Source organism: Diabrotica virgifera, chromosome 6, assembly GCF_917563875.1.
Source record: "Diabrotica virgifera virgifera chromosome 6, PGI_DIABVI_V3a".
Lineage (NCBI taxonomy): Eukaryota > Metazoa > Arthropoda > Insecta > Coleoptera > Chrysomelidae > Diabrotica > Diabrotica virgifera.
In genome coordinates, this window is record NC_065448.1 from 242188068 (window position 1) to 242213645 (window position 25578).

Genomic DNA, 25578 nt, shown 5'->3' on the forward strand with positions numbered 1-25578 from the left:
AAAAACTTTTATGTTCATTTTTAATAAACGTTCTGAGAAAAAAAAATCTTGAAAAAATGCTTATTTTTGGTCTTCTAAAGTGAACTAGTACCTTAAGTGCTATGTTTGGTCTATACTTTTGTGCTATGTATGTTTGGTCTGTACAGTTCTATGTTTTGTATGGTACAGAAGTGTGGACACAAAAAGTATTGATCATGCACAGAATTGAAGTTTGGTACAGAAGTAGGTACGTACTTTTGTATGGTACAGAAGTGTGGACACAAAAAGTATCGATCATGCACAGAACTGATCCTTAAAGGTAAAACCGAGGGCCGTAGAAGTGTAGGAAGAAATCAAGTTTCTTGGTTAAGAAACATTCGTAAATAGACTCAGATATCAAATGCAGGACAATAATAAACGTATGTCATATGTCCTATGTCATATGGCCTATGTCATATTGCATAAAATTGAGAAGACTTCGCAATGGTGATCGCTATCGTCTGCAATTCTGATATGGCTCGTGAAGAAGAAAAGAGCATATTATGTAGAAATAGTGAAGCCTGTATTTTTTAAATTTTGTAAAATAGTTTTAGATATTGTTAATCAATCAATGTTATCTACCAATTTAATACATTTACACATAGAATATAATAATATGACCCCTATTTCGATGTTGTTTCCATTTTCAGACAATTTAAACAAATCTATTGTTTTGAACATTAAACTGGTTACTTCATACACTAAAATTGCATTATGAAATTATTACGTTAGTCATTAATGTCAAAAGAAAGTGAAGATTTTCTTAGTACGGAATAACGAAACATATTGTCAATTGTTTTTGTTCATGGACTGTATCAAATGTACCATATATAACATTAAATTTGTCACACTAGGTCTCATTTTATAAAAAAAAATTAATATCGACAGTGGTTGAATACTATTCCGTTTTAAAAATGAAAAACACTTGCTTTATTATTTTTGTTTTTTTCTTAAATGGTGTGATATGTGGTCCAAAAGTGTATCAAAATCCAGATGGGTAAGAAAATTAGTAAAATTAAATTTTTTAAGCAAACGAATATAATATAATATAAGGTATAGGGAGCTATACCTACTTTAAAATTTTTTTTTTCATAAACTGTTAAGAAAAACATATTTTATACTCTCGTCTTTTATTCAAACTACTATTTTTCTACTATTTACTACGTCGCGTCAAGCTTTTAACAAAAGCAGCTTATTCAAAACTCTTTATTTTTCACGAGATGAATATTTATTACATAAGGAAAACAATAAAAAATACTCTAGCCTGTAGGTATAATATATTTCTCGTATTTTTTTGGATATATCTGCTTATAAGTAATTTTCAAAAAAGTTTTTAGTACGTGATTGATCTGGGTAATTATTCGATATTCTGAACATTTTTTTGTTTTATACTTTTTCGGTATTGGCATAAACATAATCATTATCAATTACTTTTATTAACTCAATAGGTAGTTCCTAATGTTCTACGGATTTTTTCCTTTAGTTTGTTTTATTGCAACTACTGTTGAATTGTAACATGTCTAATCCTTTATATTTTTTCTCGTTTTTATCTTCTTCTGTTCTATCATCGAATAATTCCGTAATGTGTTCTTCCAATTTGTTTAATTTTTGCTTGATATGTTACTATATTTCCATCTGCATCACGTATAATATAACTGATATGGTATGGTATGATATTTTCTCTGTTCGTTTTTCTGTATTCCAGATATTTCTATCTTTTTTCTGTGTACGTTAAAGCTATTGTATTTCTTTTCGTCTATCTCCATTTTCTCGCATTGTTCTTTTTCCAAGGCACTTTTTGATTCTGTTATTTTGTTTTTTCTTTCTTTATTTATTCTTGTAGACTTCTTCTTCTCTTGATTTTTATATCCTCTTCTGATCTCATTAAGTTCAATATTTTGCCTTTAACTATTCTAAATGAGAATTTAAATTCCTACACTACAAATCTCCGTCTCCGGACTATAAATCTCCGCTGAAAAATCCAAAGTCGTTATCTTCACCAGGCATAATGTGAAACCAATGCAGAAAATTAAAATAAATAAAATAGAATTTCCAGTGGATACCAATGCCAAATACTTAGGAGTTATATTAGACAGAAAACTGACCTGGAAACCACACATTGAACAAATAGAGATAAAATGTAACAAAGGACTAAACTTCCTAAAATTCATCATGCGAACTTGGTGGGGAGCAGAACCTCAAACAGCACTAATTTTCTATAGAGCTTACATAAGATCAATAATTGATTATATGGTTGTACACGTTATGGAACGGCCAATAAAACCAATCTACGTAAGCTGGACATTATACAAAACAAAGCACTTAGAATATTCTGGGAGCAATGAAATCTACACCAGTTGAACCATTAAGAGCTGAAGCAATCGAACCTCCATTAGAACTGAGAAGATCATTTTTAGCTGAAAAAATGATTATTAAATCACTAAAGAAAAATTCACCATTCATTAGTAGCATATACAAGTTCAACGAATACGACTTAACTAAGCCTTTTTGGATACATAAGAACTCTCCTCCTATTTGTGAAGTATTAAGAAACGTGACCCTACAACCACAAACAAAGGTAGAGCTCGATTACTTTGTTCAGTTTGTTGTATGTGATGTGAATATACCCCATTACTCTGAATTAGCATCATCTAATAACATAGTTATTAATCAAATTTTAGACCAACATCCAAACTATGTCACAATATACACTGATGATCAAAAAACACTGACGGCACAGGTTGTGCCTTCGTAATACCTAAACGTATACAAAAACACTATAAGCTACATAAAAACACATCTATATACACAGCCGAGGAAATAGCAATTCTAAAAGCACTAGAATATGTACAACAGGAAGAGGAACAGTATGCCATTATCTTCTCCTATTCACTTTCAGTTCTTAAAAATTTAAAATCCAACTCAAACACAACAAATTATATTATCTTTAACATTCAAACAATTATTAAAAAATTACAAGATCAAAATAAACTTATAAAATTCTTCTGGGTTAAAGCACACGTAGGAATAACAAACAATGAAATTGCAGATAAAATTTCCAAAGAAAGCACAGAAGTGGGGGAACAGATAAATTGCTAATTAACTACGGATGAACAAATAAACATATCAAAACATAAAATGATGAGAAAATGGTCCAACTTGTGGCAAGAATACACCTTTACAAATCCAACACGTTACACCAGACTAGAAACCAAATTGAGGAAAAAACCTTGGTACAATAAGTTCGATTACAATCGCAAAAGCATAACCACTATTAGTAGAATGAAGTTTGGTCATGCATGTTATCCAGCACACTTACATAAAATCAAAATACTTGAAAGTGATCTTTGTGAAGTTTGTAATAAAATCGGTGACCTGGACGACATCTTTTTTGATTGTCAAAAATATAGGGCTAAATCCAATGAGCTGTTCAGAAAATTTCTACAATTTAACATTGAAAGCCCATATAACATAATGAAACTTCTTGCTTTAAACAGAAAAGTTTACGATTGTTTGTTATATTTCGTCAGAATAACAAAAATACAAATTTAATAATACCTTTTGCTGCTACGTTGTCTTTCCTTAATGTATTGTTGTGATCTGCTTCTTATTAATTTTATATTGATTATTATTTATTTAATTAATCATTTAATTGTCGCAAATCATATATCAAAATTGAATAAAAAATCTCAGGGTGCCTTTTAATATAAAAAAAACCAAATTATCTTACGTTATATTTATCTTCTCTCGTGGGTTCAGTATCTCTGAGTTGATCCTAATCGGGATAAAATAGGGAAAAGAAATAAAGCAAACTATTAAAATAGAAATACAGAATTGTCTTTTATTTATCAAATTAATACTCTGAAAACTATCGAATCTAAAAAACCTGTGGACACAGATGTCCGAATGAAATTTATACCACTTAAAATTATTATCTTTACAAAAAAACAATTTATCGGTTTGTTCCCGATGACTTTGGTAAAACAAATTAAACCAAACAAATTTATGTCTTCGCAAGGTTACCTATTTTTACTATTTATATTTTGAAATATTGGAACTTTAATTCATATGCTTTTTACTCAAAAATTTATTTCCCGAACACAAAAATCTCTTTCACATAAATTGACTGACCTTTTGCTTCCCTCACTCGGATGTCTTCTCGTGACCCCAAACAGCTCTCCCTCGTTGATTATGTTAAAGGCTACTCATCAAAGCCTCTCTCCGTTGTCCAGCTTCAAAACTGTCAGCATACCAGCACTAATTCTCCAACAAACCGTGTTTCTTTGACACGTTCTCGATTCAAACAAAACTCCAAAAATTCTCTGCTCTCCTTCTCACAATACTACAGAATCAAAGAGGTATTTCGTCTCGATTTGATCTGTCGCTCGTTCCACTTTTCAACACTATTCTCCACTATCAACCAGCCACTGATATATGCTAACTATCTACTCCACTTAACACGTCGAAAACCGCTTCTTCTCGCTGCCAACATCATAATGAATAATTTTTCAACCTCTCTCCATCATCCAATCCATCTTTTCCCCTTCCACATTCCAAGAATCAAAACATTGACTTTTCCATTTGACAAACAACAGTCACCCTCAAATTTGTTCCGACAATCCTAATTACTTTCGGAGAAACTCTCCTACATATACTCGTATTGAAATGAAGATATTAAAATTCCAACTTTCTTTTCAATTATCAATTTCGAGAAATATTGATAATTACCTATACAGTAAACAATCTTTTTCCATTTTAAATCTAAATACATAGTTCTTTTCACTTTAATTATTCACAAAAGTCTTTAATGGTTCCGCGGAAAGCTCGTTAAAAGAGAAATCTATTTACATCCTAACTAAATTCTAATAAATTTTAAAACAGCTCAATATACAGGGTGTATCAAATTTATGTGCCCGCGTTATTAAAAAAATTTAATTTAATTTTTATTTTGCTTTTGATTGATAAAATGCAAACACACTAGTATATGTACCTTATCTATCCGAGGCCAACCTTTGATCGTTTATAAAATGCCATGATCGGCCCCTGGGCGAGAAGAGTGTAATCCTTGTGTCAAATCCTTGCACTATCTTTTACAAAATTTGTATCTGGCTGTGTGGGTTTTACCTTAAAGCCAAAAAAAAAATTAAATTCCCATTTAGAATAGTTGATTACAAAAATGCCACAAGGAAATAGCTTCAGAACAACAAATATTTTGTCTATAATACACTTTTTATCGTTGTTTTAATTGGCTTTAAATTTTTTGAAAATAAAACGGTCTATTGAATTTTGTCAAAAGTTCGTCTATACATTATCGTTACTTCTGTTGATTTGTAGTAAGTTATAATGAATCTTGTCATTGGTTTTTCGGCTGAATCTGGTCATTCGTGGAGATCTTCTTTTTCCTGAGCCTTAATGATTTTTAATCTATTGCTAATGTTAGCAACAAATGGTTTAGCATTAATAGGGATAAAGGTCAGCTTATAATTGGTAGTCAGTGCTTCGTTTGTTTAAACTGGGTGTACCAAGTCCATTGTCGAAAGAGGGTTAGGTTGACAGTTGAATAGGAGAGGCTATAACTTGCACCTCACTTTAGATAAGATTAAACATGACAAGTTTATTGACATCTTAAGGAGAAAAGATAATGATGAACAGAATATCACAATAACTATGCATTTATATTGGAACCACAAAGCAAATAACAAATAGATCATGAACTACTTATCAAATTCAAGAAATCGCTTCGTCCAATAGTTGTCTTTTATTCTTCCTCTATGACCTGCCCAGTTCAATTTTAACATGGTAATCTTTTGGATTACACATGTTACTTTTGATATTCTTTTTTGAACCATCTGATTGAAGGTTTTTGCCTCTAAAATTTTACCTTTTGGTAAGTTGGATTTAAATATTGTTTGTAATCGACCAATTGCTGCCCATGCGGAATAAAATCTTTTATTTAAACCAGCCTTTTGGTTAAGCTTTAACAGTTCGATTTCTTGCCCAACTTTTTATGGAATCAAATGCCTGCTCGCATCTACCATAGCTATCCAGAGTGTTATATTGTATTCGTCTGATTTTTCCATCAGTGTTCGTATTACTTGTTATGATCTATGGTGCTAAAACCCTTTTTAAATCTTGCCTGTTCCCGAGGTTGATAACTATCCTGTTTATTTGTTAGTCTTCATGTAATTAATTATCAAACAGCTTATACAACACTGATAACAGGCTAATGGGTCTAGAGGTTTGTAATTTATCATTTCATCAAGCTGTGGGTACTTCACTTACTTCTTTACATTCTTTTTAAATATAATTTTTATGATGTGTTGTCCTAAGTACTTTATCATTTTTAATACATATTACAATATATTCCGTCTTCATCTGGAGCTTCTGTATTTCGCAAAGTGCTCATTGCGTTTCTTATTTCCTCCTCTTTTATATCTGATATATCTTCGATCCAACATTTTTAATATTTTTCGGTGTTTTTCGCTTTTATTTAGTGGTGTTTTTTTTACTAGTATAGTGTTTGGTAGTAGTTTTCTATCATGATGCTTATTTTTTGAATTCGATTTAATCGTTAATTAGTTTTGTTATTAAATTTCTACCTTCGCTTGTTTTCTTCTTCCAGTCTCGTATGCCTTTATTTTCTTATAGTGTTTTGTTCGGCTTTCCTAGACTTTTTTAAAAATATTTTGTTGATTTCTGTTATTTCTATTTTCTTAAATATTCTGTTTTGGATAAGTTATTGTCTCTCTTTTTTTTTTACTAAATCTTGTGTGTCCTTGTGAGTTTTTGAACTTGTTCTATTTTATTATGGGTGAATTCTTTTGCTACTGATATTATATTACTCGTTAAATTTTGATTTAGGAATTTAAGGTTTGAACCTTTGTCTATTAGTTCAGTACGTTCTGTCAGTTTTCGTATTTGATTTTTCTGTGTTTAAGTTGGTCTATAGTCTATATCTATTAGTCGAGGAAATAAAACTGAAAAAATGGCAAAACCTCGCAATTTTTTCGTCCAGCATCGATTTGTACAAAAATTTGGGATTAGGCTTATTACACACTTTAGTTCATTTTCTATATTGAGCCGTTTTACGCTTTTGGTTTTTTAAGGGTGAAAAACTACCCCTAATTGTAAAAAATTATAAAATAATATTTTAAACTTTAATATTGTTAACACTTCGTTCTTATTACTTACATAATTATTGTTTTATGCTTTAAGATATACTATCATAATATTTCAACTCTTAAAACCAACCTTGTTGGACCTATATAAAAAAAATTTACTTATCCTAAAAGAATAATTTCGGCTTTCATCGATTTACATAAAAATTTGGGATTAGGATCATCTCACCCTGTACTTCATATTCTATATCATGCTTAAGGGCGTTGATTATTTTTAGGGGTGTAAATTACCCCCTATTTTCAAAAATTATATAAAAACATTGTAAACTTTAATATGGGCAAAATTTGGTTTTGATTAGTTAAATAATGATTGTTTTATGCTTAAGGATATAATATCATAATATTTCAACCCTTAAAAACCACCCTTAATAACATTACAATTTTTATAAGTAGATAATTTAATAGATCTATACAGAAAAAAAAAGTAGAATTAAAGAATTACAAAAACATTTATTTACACAAAAATACGAATTTACAAATAATATGTACAAATACAAATACAAATAGATTTTTAGTCAGCTTCCAGTATACGAACTGCTTCTGTGGTATTATACATACATTGAAAATGATCCATAAGCGGACTATTCGAATTTTTAGAAAAACAAAATTCGTTTTATAAAGCTAACTCCTTCATTTTTGAAAATAAAAAGTTTTTTTAAACACAATTTTGTAGGATTTTTAAAGAGCTATAAAACTGTGTAAACTAAATTCCGTAAGATGCCTTAGTTTTTAATTGGGGTGGGTTTAAAGGGCTCGAATAAGGGGGTGTTTGCTCGTAAGTAGAGGTTTTAAACAGCTATATCTCGCTAACTGTTCACTGTAATGAAAATCTATGTACAAAAGAATTTTAGCTGTTAAAAAGGCTTCAATTTAGTAACCTATCATTTTTTTCGTATCTTCATTATTTTCGGAGATATTTTGAAGTAAATGGTGAAAAATTGGAAATTGCAAAAAATCAATTTTTTTTAAAAGTCCAATTATTCTAAAATTAGGCCTTTTAAAAAGGTTAAACGTTTTAAGTGTATTGATAATACAAATATAAAGGGAATTACAGAAAGTTGAAGACCAATTTTTAATCAGGAGGTTAGTTAGGGGGTTGTTTTCACTGATTTTTTCATAAAGAAAAGCAGGTACCTACCTTTTTTTGATCATAAGTCGCTTAATTTTTATTCTAGAAATTTTTTATTATTATTTCTTGAAAGGTCTAACTGTATGCTTGAAAAAATATTGTTTAAGTTTTTCTCTAAAAATGCAAAGTTCTTCCGTTATTTGGCTTTGAATATTTCAAATTATGCATGTGACGAAAAAAAGCTAACTTTTAACATGCCGTATCTCGGTTTGTGTTGGTCTTAAAGATAATATAGAAAAATAATTTGGTTTGTATTACTAAAAGATACAATTTTGATAACTACAGTTTTTTTGACAAAATGCATATTTTTCGAGGTATTCTTAAAAAACCCTCTAAAAAACGATTTTTTCGTCGAAAAACTGTTATTTCAAGCGCGAATAACTCTAAAAATATTAGTTCTACGAAGAAAATGTAAAAAACATTTTTTTAGAAGTACCTTTTACATCGACTTACATGGTTAAAATGTAATAAAAAATTCTCGCCCTCGAGATGGGGTGGCAACCACCCCCAAGGTTTTAGCGTACAGCGGCATGATATAGAAAATGATCCTTGGACTATTCCTTACTTTATGTGAAAATTTCAAGTAAATCCATGCTAGACGAAAAAATTGCGAGCCAAAATGCTTCATTTCCTCGACTATATTGATTTTGTCTGGATTTTATAAGTTTTCTTCTTTCTGTCTTGGTGTTAATTCTTATTCGTATTCTTAGCATTAACCATATTTTTCATTAATAATATTTTCAGAGCTTTTGAACCAAGCAACAGATACTACGAATCAAATCTTCCCGACTACCGTTCCAAACATCAAAATTTTAGCAAACCAGAAAGGAAAGAGAGCAAGGAGTCACGATTCGGTATCATTCCCATATCAACGACTTCTTATGGGTCTAATGGAAATGGCGTACAATATGGATCTGGAAACGTTGGTTATACAATCAGTCCCATGAAAATTGATATTGGAGGAGTGGCTCTTGGAGCAATCCTGGGTCTTGGACTTGTGTTGATTATACCCAAGATAGCAAATATTGTTGGAGGTGGAGGGGGATACGGTGGATACAGAAGTAAGTGGAGATAAATTAACAATTATATCATCATTCTCTTTGCCTTATCCCTATGCGGGTCGGCTCCCCTAATTGCATTTCTCCATACAATTCTATCTTGGGTCATATCAATGTTAATCCCCTTTACCAACATGTCCTGCCTTATCGTCTCCCCCAGGTCTTCTTTGGTCTTCCTCTCCTACTCCTTCCAGGAATCTGCACTTCAGCAGTTCTTCATATTGGGTGATTAGCGTCTCGACGTTGAACATGACCAAACCATCTCAACCGATGCTCTCTCATTTTGGCATCAATTAGTGCCACACCTAGACTTCCCCTAATATACTCATTTTTAATTTTGTCCTTTTTTGTCACTCCCCTCATCCATCTAAGCATTCTTATTTCCGCCACATGCATTCGTTGTTCCTCTTTCTTTTTCACTGCCCAACATTCAGTTCCGTACATCATAGCCGGTCTTATGGCTGTTTTATAGAATTTTCCCTTCAACTTCATTGGAATTTTCCTGTCACACAGCACACCACTTGCTTCCTTTCACTTCATCCATCCAGCCCTAGTTCTACTGCATGCATCTCCATATATTTCTCCATTACTCTGTAATACCGATCCCAACTACTTAAAACTATTGCTTTTTACAATCAGTTCACCATCCAAAGATACCATTTTATTTGTAGTAACTCTATCTTTAAACGAACATTGCAAATACTCTGTCTTTGTCCTACTAAGTTTTAAACCTTTTTCCTCCAGAGCTTGTCTCCACTGTTCCAGTTTTTGTTCTAAGTCTCTTTCACTATTTTCTACTAACCGACATCATCAGCATACATTAAGCACCATGGAATGTTAAACTGTACTTTCGCTGTTATCTGATCCAAAACTAATAAGAATAAATACGGACTAAGCACCGAGCCTTGGTGCAATACTACTTTCACCTGAAATTTATCAGTCTCTCCCATACCTGTCCTAACACTAGTCGTTACTCCCTCATACATATCCCTCACAATCTTTACATATTCACCAGGAATTCCTTTCTTATTGAGCGCCCACCACAGAATCTCTCGAGGAACTCTTTCATATGCTTTCTCAAGATCAATGAATACCATAGGAGCGTTTGTTTCTTTACTCCTGTATTTTTCCATCAACTGCCGTATAATAAAAATTGCATCTATTGTTGATCTGCCCTGCATAAAGCCAAATTTATTCTCGGATATTTCGGTCTCTTCACGTACCCGTCTATCAATTACTCTTTCCTATATTTTCATGGTGTGGCTAAGCAGTTTTGCAGCTCTGTAGTTTGTATATTGTTGTATATCTCCCTTGTTTTTGTAGACAGGTACTAACTAGTATACTGCTAGTATACTGCTTCTCCATTCGTCTGGCAGTTGTCCAACTTCCAAAATTCTATTAAATAAACCTGCTAGCCACCTTGTTTCTGTCTCTCCCAATGGTCTCCATACTTCCCCAGGAATATCATCTGGTCCTAAGCTTTTCCTTTCTTTATTTTTTGAAGCGCTTGAGCCACTTCCTCGTTTGTTATTTTGGTGACCATTGCTGCTACTGTCTCCGTTGACTCTACAGGCTGTCTGTCAAATTCTTCATTTAATAAGCTGTCAAAGTACTTTCTCCATCTCTTTTTGACCTCCTTTTCGTGAACTAGTATTTTATCATTTTCATCTCGGATACATCTAATCTGATTAAAATCTTTTGCTTTCGTTGCTCTCTGTTTGGCTATTTTATATATCTTCGTTTCGCCTTCTCTGGTATCAAGTTGATCGTATAGGTTTGAATACGATTCTGCTTTGGCTTTTGCTACTGCTACTTTCGCTTCCTTTTTTGCCACCATATAGTTTTGAAGATCTGTGTCGGATCTGGTTGCTTGCCACTTTTTATATAATGTTCCCTTCTCTTTTATTTTTCCTTGTACTTCGTTTGACCACCACCAAGTCTCTTTATCCTCAAACTTTTTTTCTATTAACAATTATAGTCCTTCATAAAATATTACCGAATTATTTACTTTTATTTTATATAATTTCTTTTATGAACCAATTGTCCCCATGATTTTTTGACTTTTTAATCATGATTATATTATAACGAAGACAGTGTAAAACGAAATTTGATTCTCAATCTTCCGTCATATACACGATTTCCCGTTACCCAGATTAGATTTTCTACATCATAATAATTTGCAGATAATTATCAAAATTTCAGTCGTAGATGTCACTATAATCTCTCATTTTGTATATCATTCCTTCATGCCATACTCTGTCGAAGGCTTTGCTTAGATCCAGGAAGGCTGCTCATGTATATTGCTTGTCGTTGAAGCCAGCAGCTATGTATTCTGAAGTCTAAGTGCTTGTAGTTCGCTGAAATGTTGAGCTCTAAATCCGAATTGTAGTCCTAGATTTTTAGACTATACTATACTACTTTACTCTTCTCTGCACTTGCGTCTTTGTAGCATGCATTTTGATCCTGTATCATGTATAATAAGTTACAAATTTTCTTTGCCTTTGGCAAAGGTTTTTACATTTTCTTTTTCTAACGACTAATAAATATTAAAACAAAGGTTTCTTTTTTGCTTTTCTTGATATCATGTTTGTGATTTGGGTAGGTACTATTTCGTGTTTTTCGTCTAATTATTTTTTATTGACTTCAGGTTTTGTATAAGAAGGTAGACCTCTTACTACCATTTTTCCCTTCATGTGTTCCTCCAATAGGAAGGCGATATATTGCATTTTTTGTTTTATTTTTTATAGTCCTTGAGACTTTCATAATAAACTATTTTTAATGGGAAATAAGCCACAATTTTACCAAAAACATGATTTTATTAACGTTTCGAAGCCCAAATCGGGTTTCGTTGTCAAAATACAAAATACTACCTAGTATTTTGTATTGTGACAACGTAACCCGATTTGGGCTTCTAAAAGTTAATAGAATCATTTTTTTGGTAAAATTGTGGCTTATTTCCCATTAAAAATAGTTTATTATAAAAATGCCACAAGGAAATAGCTTCAGAACAACATTGAGACTTTCAGTCTGTAATATTTAATTTAATTTAACCTCTAAAAGCATTAACCATTTTTAGGTCTTGAAACCGAAATGTCATCCGTAACAGATGTACTAGCAAGAATTGATAACTCTCTGGAACAACATAATATAGACAGTTCATCTTGTATTCAAAGAACTATATGCTCCTATGTAAATAGTGCACAAAAAAATATTAAAAATGGAGAAGCGACCGGTGTAGATGAATTTATAACATCTTTATCTAAGTAAGTAATTATTTATGGTAACTTTTCTTATGGAAATTTTAGGGTATTTTCCTTATTTTTAAGATTATATTAGGTAAGTATTTCTTAACTATTTGAAGACCAAAAAGATAACACCTTTGAGAACAAGGAATACATGATGGACCAAGAATAATATAGCAGGAAGTTTTTTCTGCAATAACACAGCTAAAGAATGCGAGTAGCAGGCCCCAATAATATACGAGCAGAACAACCCAAACTAATGGACAATGAATCAATAGCAATAATCACACATATATATACTTAACATCATATATTATAACGTTGGAGAAATAACAACAGAATGGCTGAAGTCTGAGTTTACCGCACTTCAAAAAAAAAACGGAGACTGATTAGTCATCTGCTAAAATTGTTCTTAAATGTAATCCATAAGAGAATAAACAAGCTCTGCAAAAATCAAATTTTCCCCAACCAATTCAGGGTCATAAATTCTGTTGGCACGTAAGAGCCTTTATTCTCAATACAAGTCATATTCCAGAAATGCAAAGACATCAACTGCGATGTATAAGCATGTCTGGTTGATTATGGGAAAGCATTTGATTACGTACAGCAAGCAAATCTGATGCAAATAGTAAAAGGAGCAGGAATTAACAACCAAGATCTAAAAATAATTGGAAAACTTTACAGGAATCAGACCGCAAATCTCAGAGTTGAAGGTGAACACACCGAAAATGTAGAAATCATGCATGAGAATGGAGAGGCCAGGCTGTATTTTATCTCCTCTAATCTTCAATATTTACTCTGAAAGTATATTTATCGAAGCTTTGCACGAAACTGAAAAATGTATACCACTAAACGTGTACCGCCTAAACAACATCAGGTTTGCAGATGACACCATAGTATTTGCGGATAACGTATATTATTTTGTAGAAGACTTACAAGTGCTTATTACGCCAGTCAATGGGAGCAAGAATATGATATTACCTCCGAATTCTATCCTACTGCATGGATTTTAATGAAATTTTGGGCCTATCCTCTACTTATCTCCTAATTCAAAGTCTACCCTATGCCGATGTGTGCTTTTATCTTGAGGGTGGTTCCCACCCCTCCTTAGGGGTGAAACATTTTTTGGTTAAAATTAGCACGGAACTCGCTAGAGAACCTAATTCTAAGCAAAAACTATTCTATAATTTTTTTTTAAAACTCAATACTTTTTGAGATATTCGAGAGATATTCATTGAAACAAAATCCCTTTTCGAACGGTTTTTTGCGAATACCTTAAAAACTATGCATTTAAGTAAAAAAACTATATTAAACATTTTTGTAGGTTATAAAGAAGCAAAGAGACATTTGCCTTCACAAATCATCTTGTTATAATACAAAACGAGATATTGATTTTTGGTACATTCTCAAATTGGTGTATTCAACTTGAAATAACAGAGAAACGGTCGATTTTAGGTGTATAATGCTGCTAATACTTTTTGTAGTGCTTGAAAAGACCTTTAAAATGAGCTATATAAAAGGTCCATCACATTAAAACTAAGCGAGATATGCGGCAAATAAAATTGATAACTAATGTATTTTAAGAAAAAAATGAGAAATAATTTTAACCACCATCCACCAAAATGTAAATGCATCGTTTTTCTTCCACAATACCTTTTATTATAGTGTTATTTTTATGTTCAAAAAGTTGGACGGGTTTAAAATTGACCAAACTAAAAAACTTTATAGAACGAAAGTTGCTTATAATCTGTCAATTTATCCATTTCCGGACTTATTTTAAACACGCGTTTTAACCCCCCCAGAAGGGGTGACTGTCACCCCCCAAGCAAAAGCAACCTACGGCACAAATTCAACTTTGAAGTGGAGGGTAAGTAGAACCTAAATCCAAATTTTCATGTAATTCGGAGTTGCCCTTGTAGTCCATTCTTTCACGGTTTTTGCTCTCAATTTTAAAGAACCGCTTGGATTGACATGAAATTTGGCATACGTATAGCTTACATGTCAAAGAAAAAAAGTGATATTGTGCCGATGTGTGCTTTTGCCCCGGGGGTGACCTTCACCCCCTCTTGTGGGTGAAAAAATATATGTCCAAAATAAGTCCGGAAATGGGTAAACTGACTAATTTTAAGTAACTTTTGTTCTATAGAGCTTTTTCGCCAAGTCAACACTTTACGAGTTATTTGCAAGTGAGTATGTTCATTTTTCAACAAAATAACCACATTTTTAGACGGTTTTTCGCAAATAACTCAAAAAGTAAGTATTTTGTCGAAAAAAACGTTCGTAGCAAAAATAGAGCCTATAAAAAAGTAAAAAAAAATGTGTTCTCGTTAGGTCTCTGGATCTCGTAGAACCAGAGGTATAGCCAATGCAAAATAGATTCATATTCACCAAATTTCAAATAGAATGTTTCGACGTGAAATATCCAAAAAATTAAGCACCTTTTGGGGAAAATCTATTATAACTTTTTTAAAGTGTTTAAAAAAAGCTTTATTTCTGTATTTACAAAAAGTTTCTAGCATTAAATTTAAGCAAGTTACGCTCAAAATAAAGTTGGTCCCTTTTGTTTTTGCAAAAAAAAATCGGTAATACCACCCCCTAATTAGCCACTTAAATTAAATTAATCGTTACCGCTCCACAAATTATTTTACTTATGTTGTGTTTATATATGATATGTAAGTTTCATCGATTCAAAGTGCTTATTTTTGAAAAAATTTGGTTTTAAAGTAGTTTTTAAAAATTTTAAAAATATTTGAAAAATTTGAAAAATATTTTGAAAAAAAAAATATTTCGAAAAATATGCTTTTTTTCAAAATAACTTAAAAATTTTTAGAGATACCAAAAATCTCGAAAAACAAAAAAAGTCAGATTTGCTTTTCTGAATATCATGTATTTTTTTGTTTTTCTGTTAGACAAAAATTGATTAAGATTTGGTGTTTCCAAATTTGCATACATTCGTGATCAGTGACTCGTTCAACCCCTTTTAACTACAGCCCTTTCCATAATAAGGACTTTGAACCGATGAAACTTACAGATCATATAAACAATATATACATGAGTCAAGAAACTTGTGAAGTCGTAACGATTAAGTTCATTTAAGATACTAATTAGGGGGTGATTTTCTCGATTTTTTTACCAAAACCAAAAGGGACTAACTTTATTTTGAGCGTAACTTGTTTAATTTTGATGCTAGAAATTTTTTTTATAAAACAAAAGGGAAGCTTTTTTTAAACACTTTCAATAAGTTGTATTGAGTTTTCTCCGAAATGTGCTTCATTTTTGGTTATTTCACGTTAAAGTATTCCATTTGGAATTTGACGAATATGAACCTATTTTTCATTAGCTATAACTCTGGTTCTACTAGGTGTAGAGACGTGATATATACACCATTTTTTAAAATTTTTTACTGGCTACATTTTTGTTGAGAATGTTTTTTCGACAAAATACATACTTACTATTTGAGTTATTTGCGAAAAACCGTCTAAAAACGTGGTTATTTTGTTGAAAAAATGAACATATTCACTACCAAATAACTCGAAAAGTATTGACTTAGTGAAAAAACTCTATAGAATAAAAGTTACTTAAAATTAGCCAGTTTATCCATTTCCTGACTTTCTTTGGACGAATATTTTTTCACCCCCAAGAGGGGGTGAAAACCACCCCCAGGGCAAAAGCACATATCGGCACAATATCACTTTTTTTCTTCGACTTGTTAGCTATGTGTATGCCAATTTAATGTCAATCCAAGCGGTTCTTTAAAATTTAGAGGTTTTGCAATATTTTACCGTTAAAGAACGGACTATTGAAAATTACATTCCAAAAAGGTCATTTATTGGGCTAAAAATTATTCTATGAATGTATTTTTTTCCATTGAGATGTAAAATTATTTAATAGTAACAATTAATATCCCATGAGTCGAGCTGTTATATATTATATCGGGCAGTTTTAATCTTTGCGCCGACTTGGGACCTTTTTAAAAGACCTACTTGTTTCTTGGGCCGAGATAGGCACTGTCCCAAAAACATGCATCAAACAAATGAACGGGATATTATGAGATCATACGGGATGGGATAGGATAATTGAATACAGTAAACTGATAGATTCTGTTTATTGATCGAATTCATTTAAAATTCATTTAAGACACAATAATAAGTGCTATTTGGTGTATCTGGATTGACGTTTTCTACATCTAAAATAGCGCCAATAGAGGACAACACTGGGTCATAACGATAGCAATTGTTGCCATCTTGACATCTATACTTGACATCACCACCGCATACTTCTTGTATATTGCGATCGTGAAAGACTTTACGGTACTGTTTTAAACAGTTGCAATACCACGGATTTCCATCTACGGCGATTTTCTTTAAAAAGGGTATACCTTCCAGCACATTCGGCATTAACCCGCCATTACACGCGCTATGAGGGAATCCCTCACCATATTTGTTTATAAGCAATGAAATTGTGTAAACTAATACGATAACCTTAAGCACCCAGGAATGCCTTTAGCATGGTTCATGAGAGGGTATGAAAAAGTTATAGAATATTTCAGGCGGTCAGTGTGCTGTGTGATAGTTGAAAGAAGAGACATCCCTCTTCAAGTGAGGGAATTCCTCACTGCGCGTGCAGTCACGGTGAAATCACGTTTCTGTTATCTCAAAGAAACTTTTAGGTTTTTATTTAATATTTAGGTAGGTTTAATTAAAATATTATTGTTTGGATTAGGTTACGAACAGTGGCACACCGAGGGGGGTTTGGGGGTTAAAATCCCACCCAGAATATAGAAATATATATAAAAGAAGGCAGGAAAATGTAACTTGTCTTTCACAAATAATACAAAAAACTTTCGGTGCCCAAGCAAACCCCCCTCCCCCCAGAGGAAAATTCTAGGTGCGCCACTGGTTAAGAACAGATTTTTAAATTTACATATTCTAATTGGGAAAAATAAGCCACAATTTAACTTGAAAAATTGATTTTATTGACGTTTCGAATTCCACCTCGGACGTCGTTATCAAAATACAAAATATTAATAGTTAATTACATAAATTCCACAAAGAAATAGCTTCAGAACAGTTGTTAATTTTAATTTGTATTTTTAGTAAAATGAATTCGCGTAAAGAACGTTAATTTCTTCAGTGGCTTGCTGAAATTGAAAATTAAGAAAACTTGCTTTTGATCTATATTATTTTTACTTTTGTTTTGTTAAATTAATAAAAAAAATTGGTTTACGAGACTTTCTATAATATGTGAGTACAATCCATTTTATATTTTTACATGTTGACATTCATTCTTTCTCGAAATAAGTCGAATTTATGTAGGTGAGGGCAGCGCTCATACGCGTGCAACCACGTCACAATAGAAGACGCGTGTAACGCCGGGTTAAGAGAAGTTGATTGTAATCAATAGCGAGATATTGCAGACTGCTATGGCCCATACGTGGAAAATCGAATTTGCTGAATGCTGTTAGGTGATTGCGACTTAAAATGAGCGTTTTCAGGTTCTCCATATGCCTAAAAGCGTTACCAATATCACTGATTTTGTTGAAGGCCAAGTTCAAAACTTCCAAATTAATCAGTGGATCGAAAAACTCTCTCGTGATGCGTGTAAGTAAGTTGTTAGCCATCGATACGACTTTGACAGATTCCAGGTTATTTATTAACTTACCCATACTGATGTTTTTAAACTTATTTCCGTCAAGATTTAAGTACGTAAGGCTTTTCAAATTATATAACGCAGTATCCATCAGTCCTTCGAAAGAATTATTTCCCAAGTTCAAGTATTTGATATTAAAACCTGAAGTTATAGTGTAGGCGTTGAAGCTTTTCAATTTGTTGTTGTTTAAGTAAAGATGAGTCAATGCAGTCATATGGCCAAAGGCGAAATCATCGATGATGGAAATGTTGTTCTCAGACAAATATAACTCGCGCAATGTGGTACTACTTGGAAATGTGTTTTCTTGTAAACGCCATGCATTTGTCTTCGTTATTTTTATTACTTCGATTTTGTGTAACTTATCAAATAGTTCGTGGGTTATTATAACCCTGTTAAAATAATCGCTGCATACAAAGATACTAATAAAAGGCTTTTCAATAAAGAAATAATTACTTGACTGTCCGGCGCGCAGTATACTACAATCGTCACACCGGAGCATAGTATTACAGTTGGTCTCCCGACAAGATGATTCTGATTTTGTAGTTGTGTAGTTAAACAATTTTGAAAGTACTTCGTCGACAGTGACTATCACAAAAAATATAATTATTCCGTTTGTGAACTGCATTCTTAATAGTATTTACTGTTATACACTAGACTGTTAACGTATTTTTAGCAAATTCCTTCAAAATTTGCGATATTTATATACAACAAATTTCAATAGAACATAAAAATTATCTTGCTGTTAATAGTTTTAATTAGAAATAAGTTTGTAGGCGACATTTATTAAATTTAGTATTATGTTTATAGGTATGGGATTTTTGAAAAAAAAATATCAAATTATAGAGATCATTTTTAAATTTTCTTAAAAATCTTCCTTTTTCTCCATGTAACTTGAAAATGATAAGATACAGTAATGAAAAATAAAAAGGAAATTTTTATCTTAAAAGATCCTACATTTTTGCGTGATATCTTTTTTTCGTATCTCTTATCTTTTTCGAGTTACATGGAGGAAAAGGAAGATTTTTAAGAAAATTTAAAAATACGCTCTATAATTTGACCTTATTTTTTCAAAAACCATTCACTTTAATCCAGTCCAACTTTTTGAACATAGAAATAACACTATATTAAAAAGTATTGTAGAAGGAAAACGATGTATTTAAATTCTGATGGCTGAGGGGTTAAATATACTTCTCATTTCTTCTTAAAATATACACTGTGTCCGTAAAGTATGGAACAAATTATTTTTTAGCTAAACAGAGCATTTTCAGAAAGATTCCTGAAACACGTCGATTTTTGATTTTTTTTTTAAATGGATCACCCCCATTTTGTCTCAATTTTCGGATTACTCTAGCTGAGCTGATTCCAAAAATGTATCATATGTTGATTCAAATTGGTACAAGGTGGACAAAAATACAATAGTTTTGTGTGTGTTCATAAAGTAATGCGTTAGTTAAATTAACAATATTATCAAAAACACTTATTGTCTAGCGGACAGAAGCCTACAGATACCTACTATGTTTCATTTAAATTGATAAGAAATAATTTCTTTCATATTCTGTCCGCTAGACCATAGCTATTTGTATAACAAGCGAGGAAAGTGCTACTTTTCCTCCCGAGAATGAAGTTTACTGCCCAACGCGTAGCGGAGGGCAGTAATCATTCGAGGGAGGAAAAGGCCACTTTACTCCCATGTTATACATATGGTTTTTCCACCTTCCTCAAATTAATAACAAGTCATTTTTCATTTTTACTTAATTCATTTATGTAACTAACCAACAAAATTTATTAGAACTAAAACTAACAAGTAGATACAATATAACTGTCAACTGTCAAATATAAGTCAAATTAATAATGTAAACATTGTTAAATCAAAATAACAATTTACTGTTTTTTACCATTCTGCAAAATACAGGGTGTTTTTAAATAAACGTTAAATATATAGATACTTACGTAACAGAAAATAGATATTGTACAGGGCGTCAATAAGTTATATTTCATGAATGAAATACCATGACGTCACTTTTACTTTTCCTCCCTAGGGAGTAAAAGTACAACTTTGCTCCCTACAATCAGGTCCGGAAAAGTATACTTTCGGTAGAGGTAGGTGGAAAAAAGTATTTTTGATATTGTTTATTTAACTAACGCGTTACTTTATGAGCACACAAAAAACTATTGTATTTTTGTCCACCCTGTACCAATTTGAATCAACATGTGATACATTTTTGGAATCAGCTCAGCTAGAGTAATCCGAAAATTGAGACAAAATGGGGGTGTTCAATTAATAAAAAATGACGGTGACGTCATTACTAGAAAGTAATTCACCCTGTATATTAGAATATTATTTTAAAATACGGTAAATTAAAATAAAAAATCGACATGTTTTAGGATTATTTCTTAAAATGCTCTGTTTAGCTAAAAAGAATTTGTTCCATACTTTACGGACACAGTGTATGTATTTAGTCATCAACTTTTTTGCAGAATATCTCGCTTAGTTTGAATGTAATGGACATTTAGTATTGCTCATTTTAAAGGTCTTTTCAAGCACTACAAAAGGTATTGATATCAATATACACCTAAAATCAACAGTTTCTCTGCTATTTCAAGTTGAATACACCGATTTGAGCATGCAGCAAAAAAACAAACTCTTCTTACCTACCATATCCCTCTTTGTATTTTAACTAGAAGATTTGTGAAGGAACGAATCTCTTTGTTTTTTACTAACCTATAGAAATATTTTATATAGTTTTTTTGTTAGATGCATAGTTTTTAAGGTATTCGCAAAAATCCGTCCGAAAAGGTGTCATTTTTCAATGAAAATGGCCAATTTTCAACCACGAATAACTCAAAAAGCATTGAGTTTTCAAAAAATAATAATAGAGCAGTTTTTGCTTAAAATTAGGTTCTCTAGCCTCTTCCGTGACTATTTTAACCAAAACATTTTTCACCCACAGAAGGGGTGGAAACCACCCCAAGATAAAAGCGCACATCGGCATAGGGTAGACTTTGTTTCTTGAGCTATTCCCTACTTACTGCGAAAATATCAAGTAAATCGATGTAGTAGGATGGAATTCGGAGCCAAGTACCCTCATTGACTGCCCTATATGAACAAAATCACGTATTGCAGCCAACAGTATGGACTTACAAAGAGTCCGTAATAACTGAAATATAAACGTAAATATGACAAAGCTTATGATCATTAGCAAGAAAAAGATAACATAAGGTCAATTCTATGCAAATCAAACCCCTGTAAAAAGAGTGAGGCACGATAACTATCTCTACACTATACTAAATAAAGAATGGACCAATAACCAAGAGGCAAGAGCGTGCATCAAAATATTAGATCCACCTTCAACCGAATGGTGGCCTTCTTCAAGAGTCCACCACCTCCCTCTTGGTATAAAAGTAAGAATATTACGATGCTACGTATTCTCTGTCCTTTTTTATTCTCTAGCCTTAAACTTGGAAGCATTTAAGATGTGGCTATATCGGAGATAACTCAAAATCCCGTAGACTGACCAAGACAAATGAGTTTGTCCTCAGGAGAGGGCCAAGAGGTACTCTACTATCAGATCTCAAAAGTTGTAATTCTTTGGACACATTATGCGAAATGACTCCTGATATTCAGAATCCTACAAGCCATCCTGCAGGGAAAGATATGTGGAAAATAAGGTACAAAAAAAGAACTTCAGAGCCTGGTTTAACACAACATCTGTGCAGCTTTTTCGCGCTGCTGCAGATAAAATAAACATTGCCATAATGATGGCCAACATTCGTCACGGATAGGCACATCAATTAAAGAATGTTAATTATCAAATAAGACACTACTTCGTTCTGTTATAACCTCATTCCTTAAATTTAAGTTATATCTAGACTAATCGGTTTCTGTTCTAGCAACACACTTTTGTCATATATGTTGGATGGTACAGCTGTAAAGGAAGCCGCCGAAACAGGAAAAGCAAACGACGAAGAGCAATGCAATAATAAATATCCTAAATGTCCGTTAACAAAAGACAATGTGTTAAAGGTCCTTGGAAGTTTGTTACCAGCCTAGACTTGTTGCTTCTACATACTTCTATTTAATAGTATTAAGTAATCTCAGACCGTGATTTGTTGTATTAATTTAAATGTGTAAATATATATTTATAGAAAAAAAAGAGTATATTTAAAATAAAAATAAACTTAAGAAATAAACTAATAATCAATCTTTCACTGCTGAACTTTACTAACCGACCATATTAGTCTAGTCCTAGTCGCAACATAGGGGGTCCCGTGGAAACTTCTAGCTCGCCAAGATTTGATGGTGGTATTATAGGTTTTTGGGTCGCTGAATCCAATGGAAGTGGTCTGGAAGCCCAAATAGGGTGCGTTTAATTGTTATTAACAAATTAGGGTAAATTTAGGAATTATTAGAAGCTCTGTAAATAAATTGATAGTGTGAAGGTCTTCTTTGGTGTATTTTTGGTCGCCGAATCGACTGCGACTAGTCGCGATTACTCAACATGTGTTCCTTTTTGTTAATAACAAAATAATTGTTTATTAAAAGTTTGTAGTTTTTCATAGTATTTTTATACGCTAAATCGATTGCCACTAGTCGTGATAGCCTAAACCACGTTTCGACTTTATTATTAATAAATTATTGCAAAAATAACGGTTTATAGTACGTTTACTCACAGTTTTTGCTCTAAATTAAAAAAAACCACTAGAATTGACATGGAATTTGGCATACACGTAGCTAACATGTCAAACAAAACAAGTGATATTGTGCCGATGTGTGATTTTACCCTGGCGGTGACTTTCCCCTTTTGGGGGGTGAAAAAAGATACCTTTAAAATAAATCCGGAATTGGATAAACCGATTAATTCTAAGCAATTTTGATTCCGTAGAGTTTTTTCATTATGTCAATATTTTTCGAGTTATTTGCGAGTGAATATCTCGAATATTTCAACATAAGATAACCAAAAAAATGAAGCACTTTTTGAGGAAAACTCATTACAACTTTTTAAAGCTTTTAAAAACAACTTTATTCTTGTTTTTGAAAAAGTATCTAGTATCAAAAATAAGCAAGTTACGCTCAAAATTAAGTTGGTCCCTTTTTTTTCTAAAAAAAAATGGATAAAATCACCCCCTAATTACCATCTCAAATGAAATTAATCGTTACCGCTTCAAAAGTTGCTTTACTTATGTTGTATTTATATGATCTGTAAGTCCCACTGATTCGAAAACCACTAAAACTACTAGAAACGTGGTTTTTTTGTTGAAAAATGAACATATTCACTCCCAAATAACTCGAAAAGAATTGACTTAGTGGAAAAACTCTATAGAACAAAAGTTGCTTAGAATTAATCCATTTATTCACTTCCGGGGTAAATTCACTAAACTCACCCCCAGGGTAAAATCACACATCAGCACAATATCACTTGTTTTGTTTGACGTGTTAGCTACGTGCAATCCAAGTAGTTTTTTAAAATTTAGAACATAACGGTGTGTAAACGTACTATAAACCGTTATTTTTGCAATAATTTATTAATAACGAAGTCGAAACGTGGTTTAAGCTATCACGACTAGTGGCAATCGATTTAGCATATAAAAATACTATGAAAAAGACTACAAGCGCATTAGCGTAGATAGCGCATTATTTCGAGCTTTTCGGCGAATAAACAATTATTTTGTTATTAACAAAATAAGAACATATTTTGAATAATCGCCACTAGTCGCATTCGATTCAGCGACCAAAAATACACCAGAGAAGATCTTAACATTATCAATTTCTTTACAGGGCTTATGATACTTGAAAAACACCTAATTTTACCATAATTTGTTAATAACAATTAAACGCACCATATTTGGGTTTTCAGACCACTTTCATTGGATTCAGCGACCCAAAAACCTGTAATACCACCATCAAATAACGGCGAGCTAGAATTTCCCACGGGACCCCCTACGTTGCGACTAAACTATAACCTATGCGACTGAAACAATAGCGGTAGAGAGATATTGCTGAGTCTTTTTTGCACTTGCTGTATTACAGCACGCGTTATTTTGACAGTAGAGCATGCGCAGATGTGATATTTGGCTTACGCTGCGTTATTGGAAATACGGCCTGCCGTTATTACAGGAGTCGTTACGCTGTGCGGTATTCGTTGCGCTATTTTGTTTTCAAGTTATGTTTGTTGTTTATCTTTCATTTAAACCAAATTTATTCGTAATAATTTGCTAAAATGGGTACCTCAGACAGTAGCAAACGAATTAGATTTACGTCTGATGACGATTTGTGTTTATTAAAACAAGTTTTATGTCAAAATCCATTGACTTCTCCAGAAAATTTGACGTTAGTTCAGGAAAACATGAAGAGTGCAACAGGAAAATCTTTTATTTATAAGAACATTCAAGGATCATTTGTTTCTCTTACTCGATATTTGGAAGAAAATACAAACCTTTCTTCCATCTAAATTAAATTCTGGATTTTGAGGACAAATTAGATAAATAACTAATCTTAATTGAGCCGTAAAATACCGCAACCAAAATGTTGAGCAATATCTGCATTTATGAAACGTCTGAGAAATGTCAATTCTGTCAAAATAGCGCGGTGTAAATAGCGCAACGTAGGCTGTGTTAAATTTGCAATATCTCTCTAATGTGTCTTACTAACAGAGATGAAGACCAATTAAGAATTCTAGAAAGGAAAATACTCTGATGAATCCTGGGACTCTGATGAACCATGGATGAGATAAGAAAAAGCGATAAGGACCATATATCGACCATAGATCAGATTTTTACTCTAAGGCAGCTGCTTGAAAAAGGATGGGAATTTAACAGAACTATTCATAATCTTTTCATAGATTTTCGTCAAGAGTACGACAGCATTAAAAGAGATCAACTGTGGAATGCAATGACAGAACTTGCAGTTTCAGAAAAGCTTATTCAGCTTGTTGAGTTAAATATGTGTAAATGGTTGTAGAGCCCGAGTACGGATTGGTAACAAACTCTCAGAATCGTTTGAAATAAGCAGAGGCCTGAAATAAGGAGGCGCACTGTCACTTTAATATAATCCTGGAAAAAGTAGTATGAACAGCACAAACTAGAACAGAACTATTGACAGTAAATCGACCAAAATTAGTACTGGCATACGTGGACGACATTGACATTGTGGGACACCAATGGTGGCTTAAAAATGGTTGGTAAAAACTGGTTTAAGCGTACACGAAGGGAAAATTAAAAGTATGTGCATCAACAGACCAAAGAGACGAGACAGAATAGGGCAAAATGTTACAATAGACCCATATAACATTGAAGAGTGGAGAGTT

The 25578-nt window shown here is 32.4% G+C and overlaps 1 protein-coding gene across 1 annotated transcript; it reads left to right on the forward strand.

The window, feature by feature from the left end:
• Positions 1 to 906: 906 nt before the first annotated feature.
• LOC126887450 (uncharacterized) lies at positions 907 to 22421 on the forward strand. Its single transcript, XM_050654991.1, has 4 exons — positions 907 to 1015; positions 9070 to 9386; positions 12460 to 12646; positions 22166 to 22421. Exons 1-4 carry the CDS (start codon positions 933 to 935, stop codon positions 22323 to 22325), a joined length of 747 nt encoding a protein of 248 aa, XP_050510948.1. The 5' UTR covers positions 907 to 932; the 3' UTR covers positions 22326 to 22421.
• Positions 22422 to 25578: the final 3157 nt, after the last annotated feature.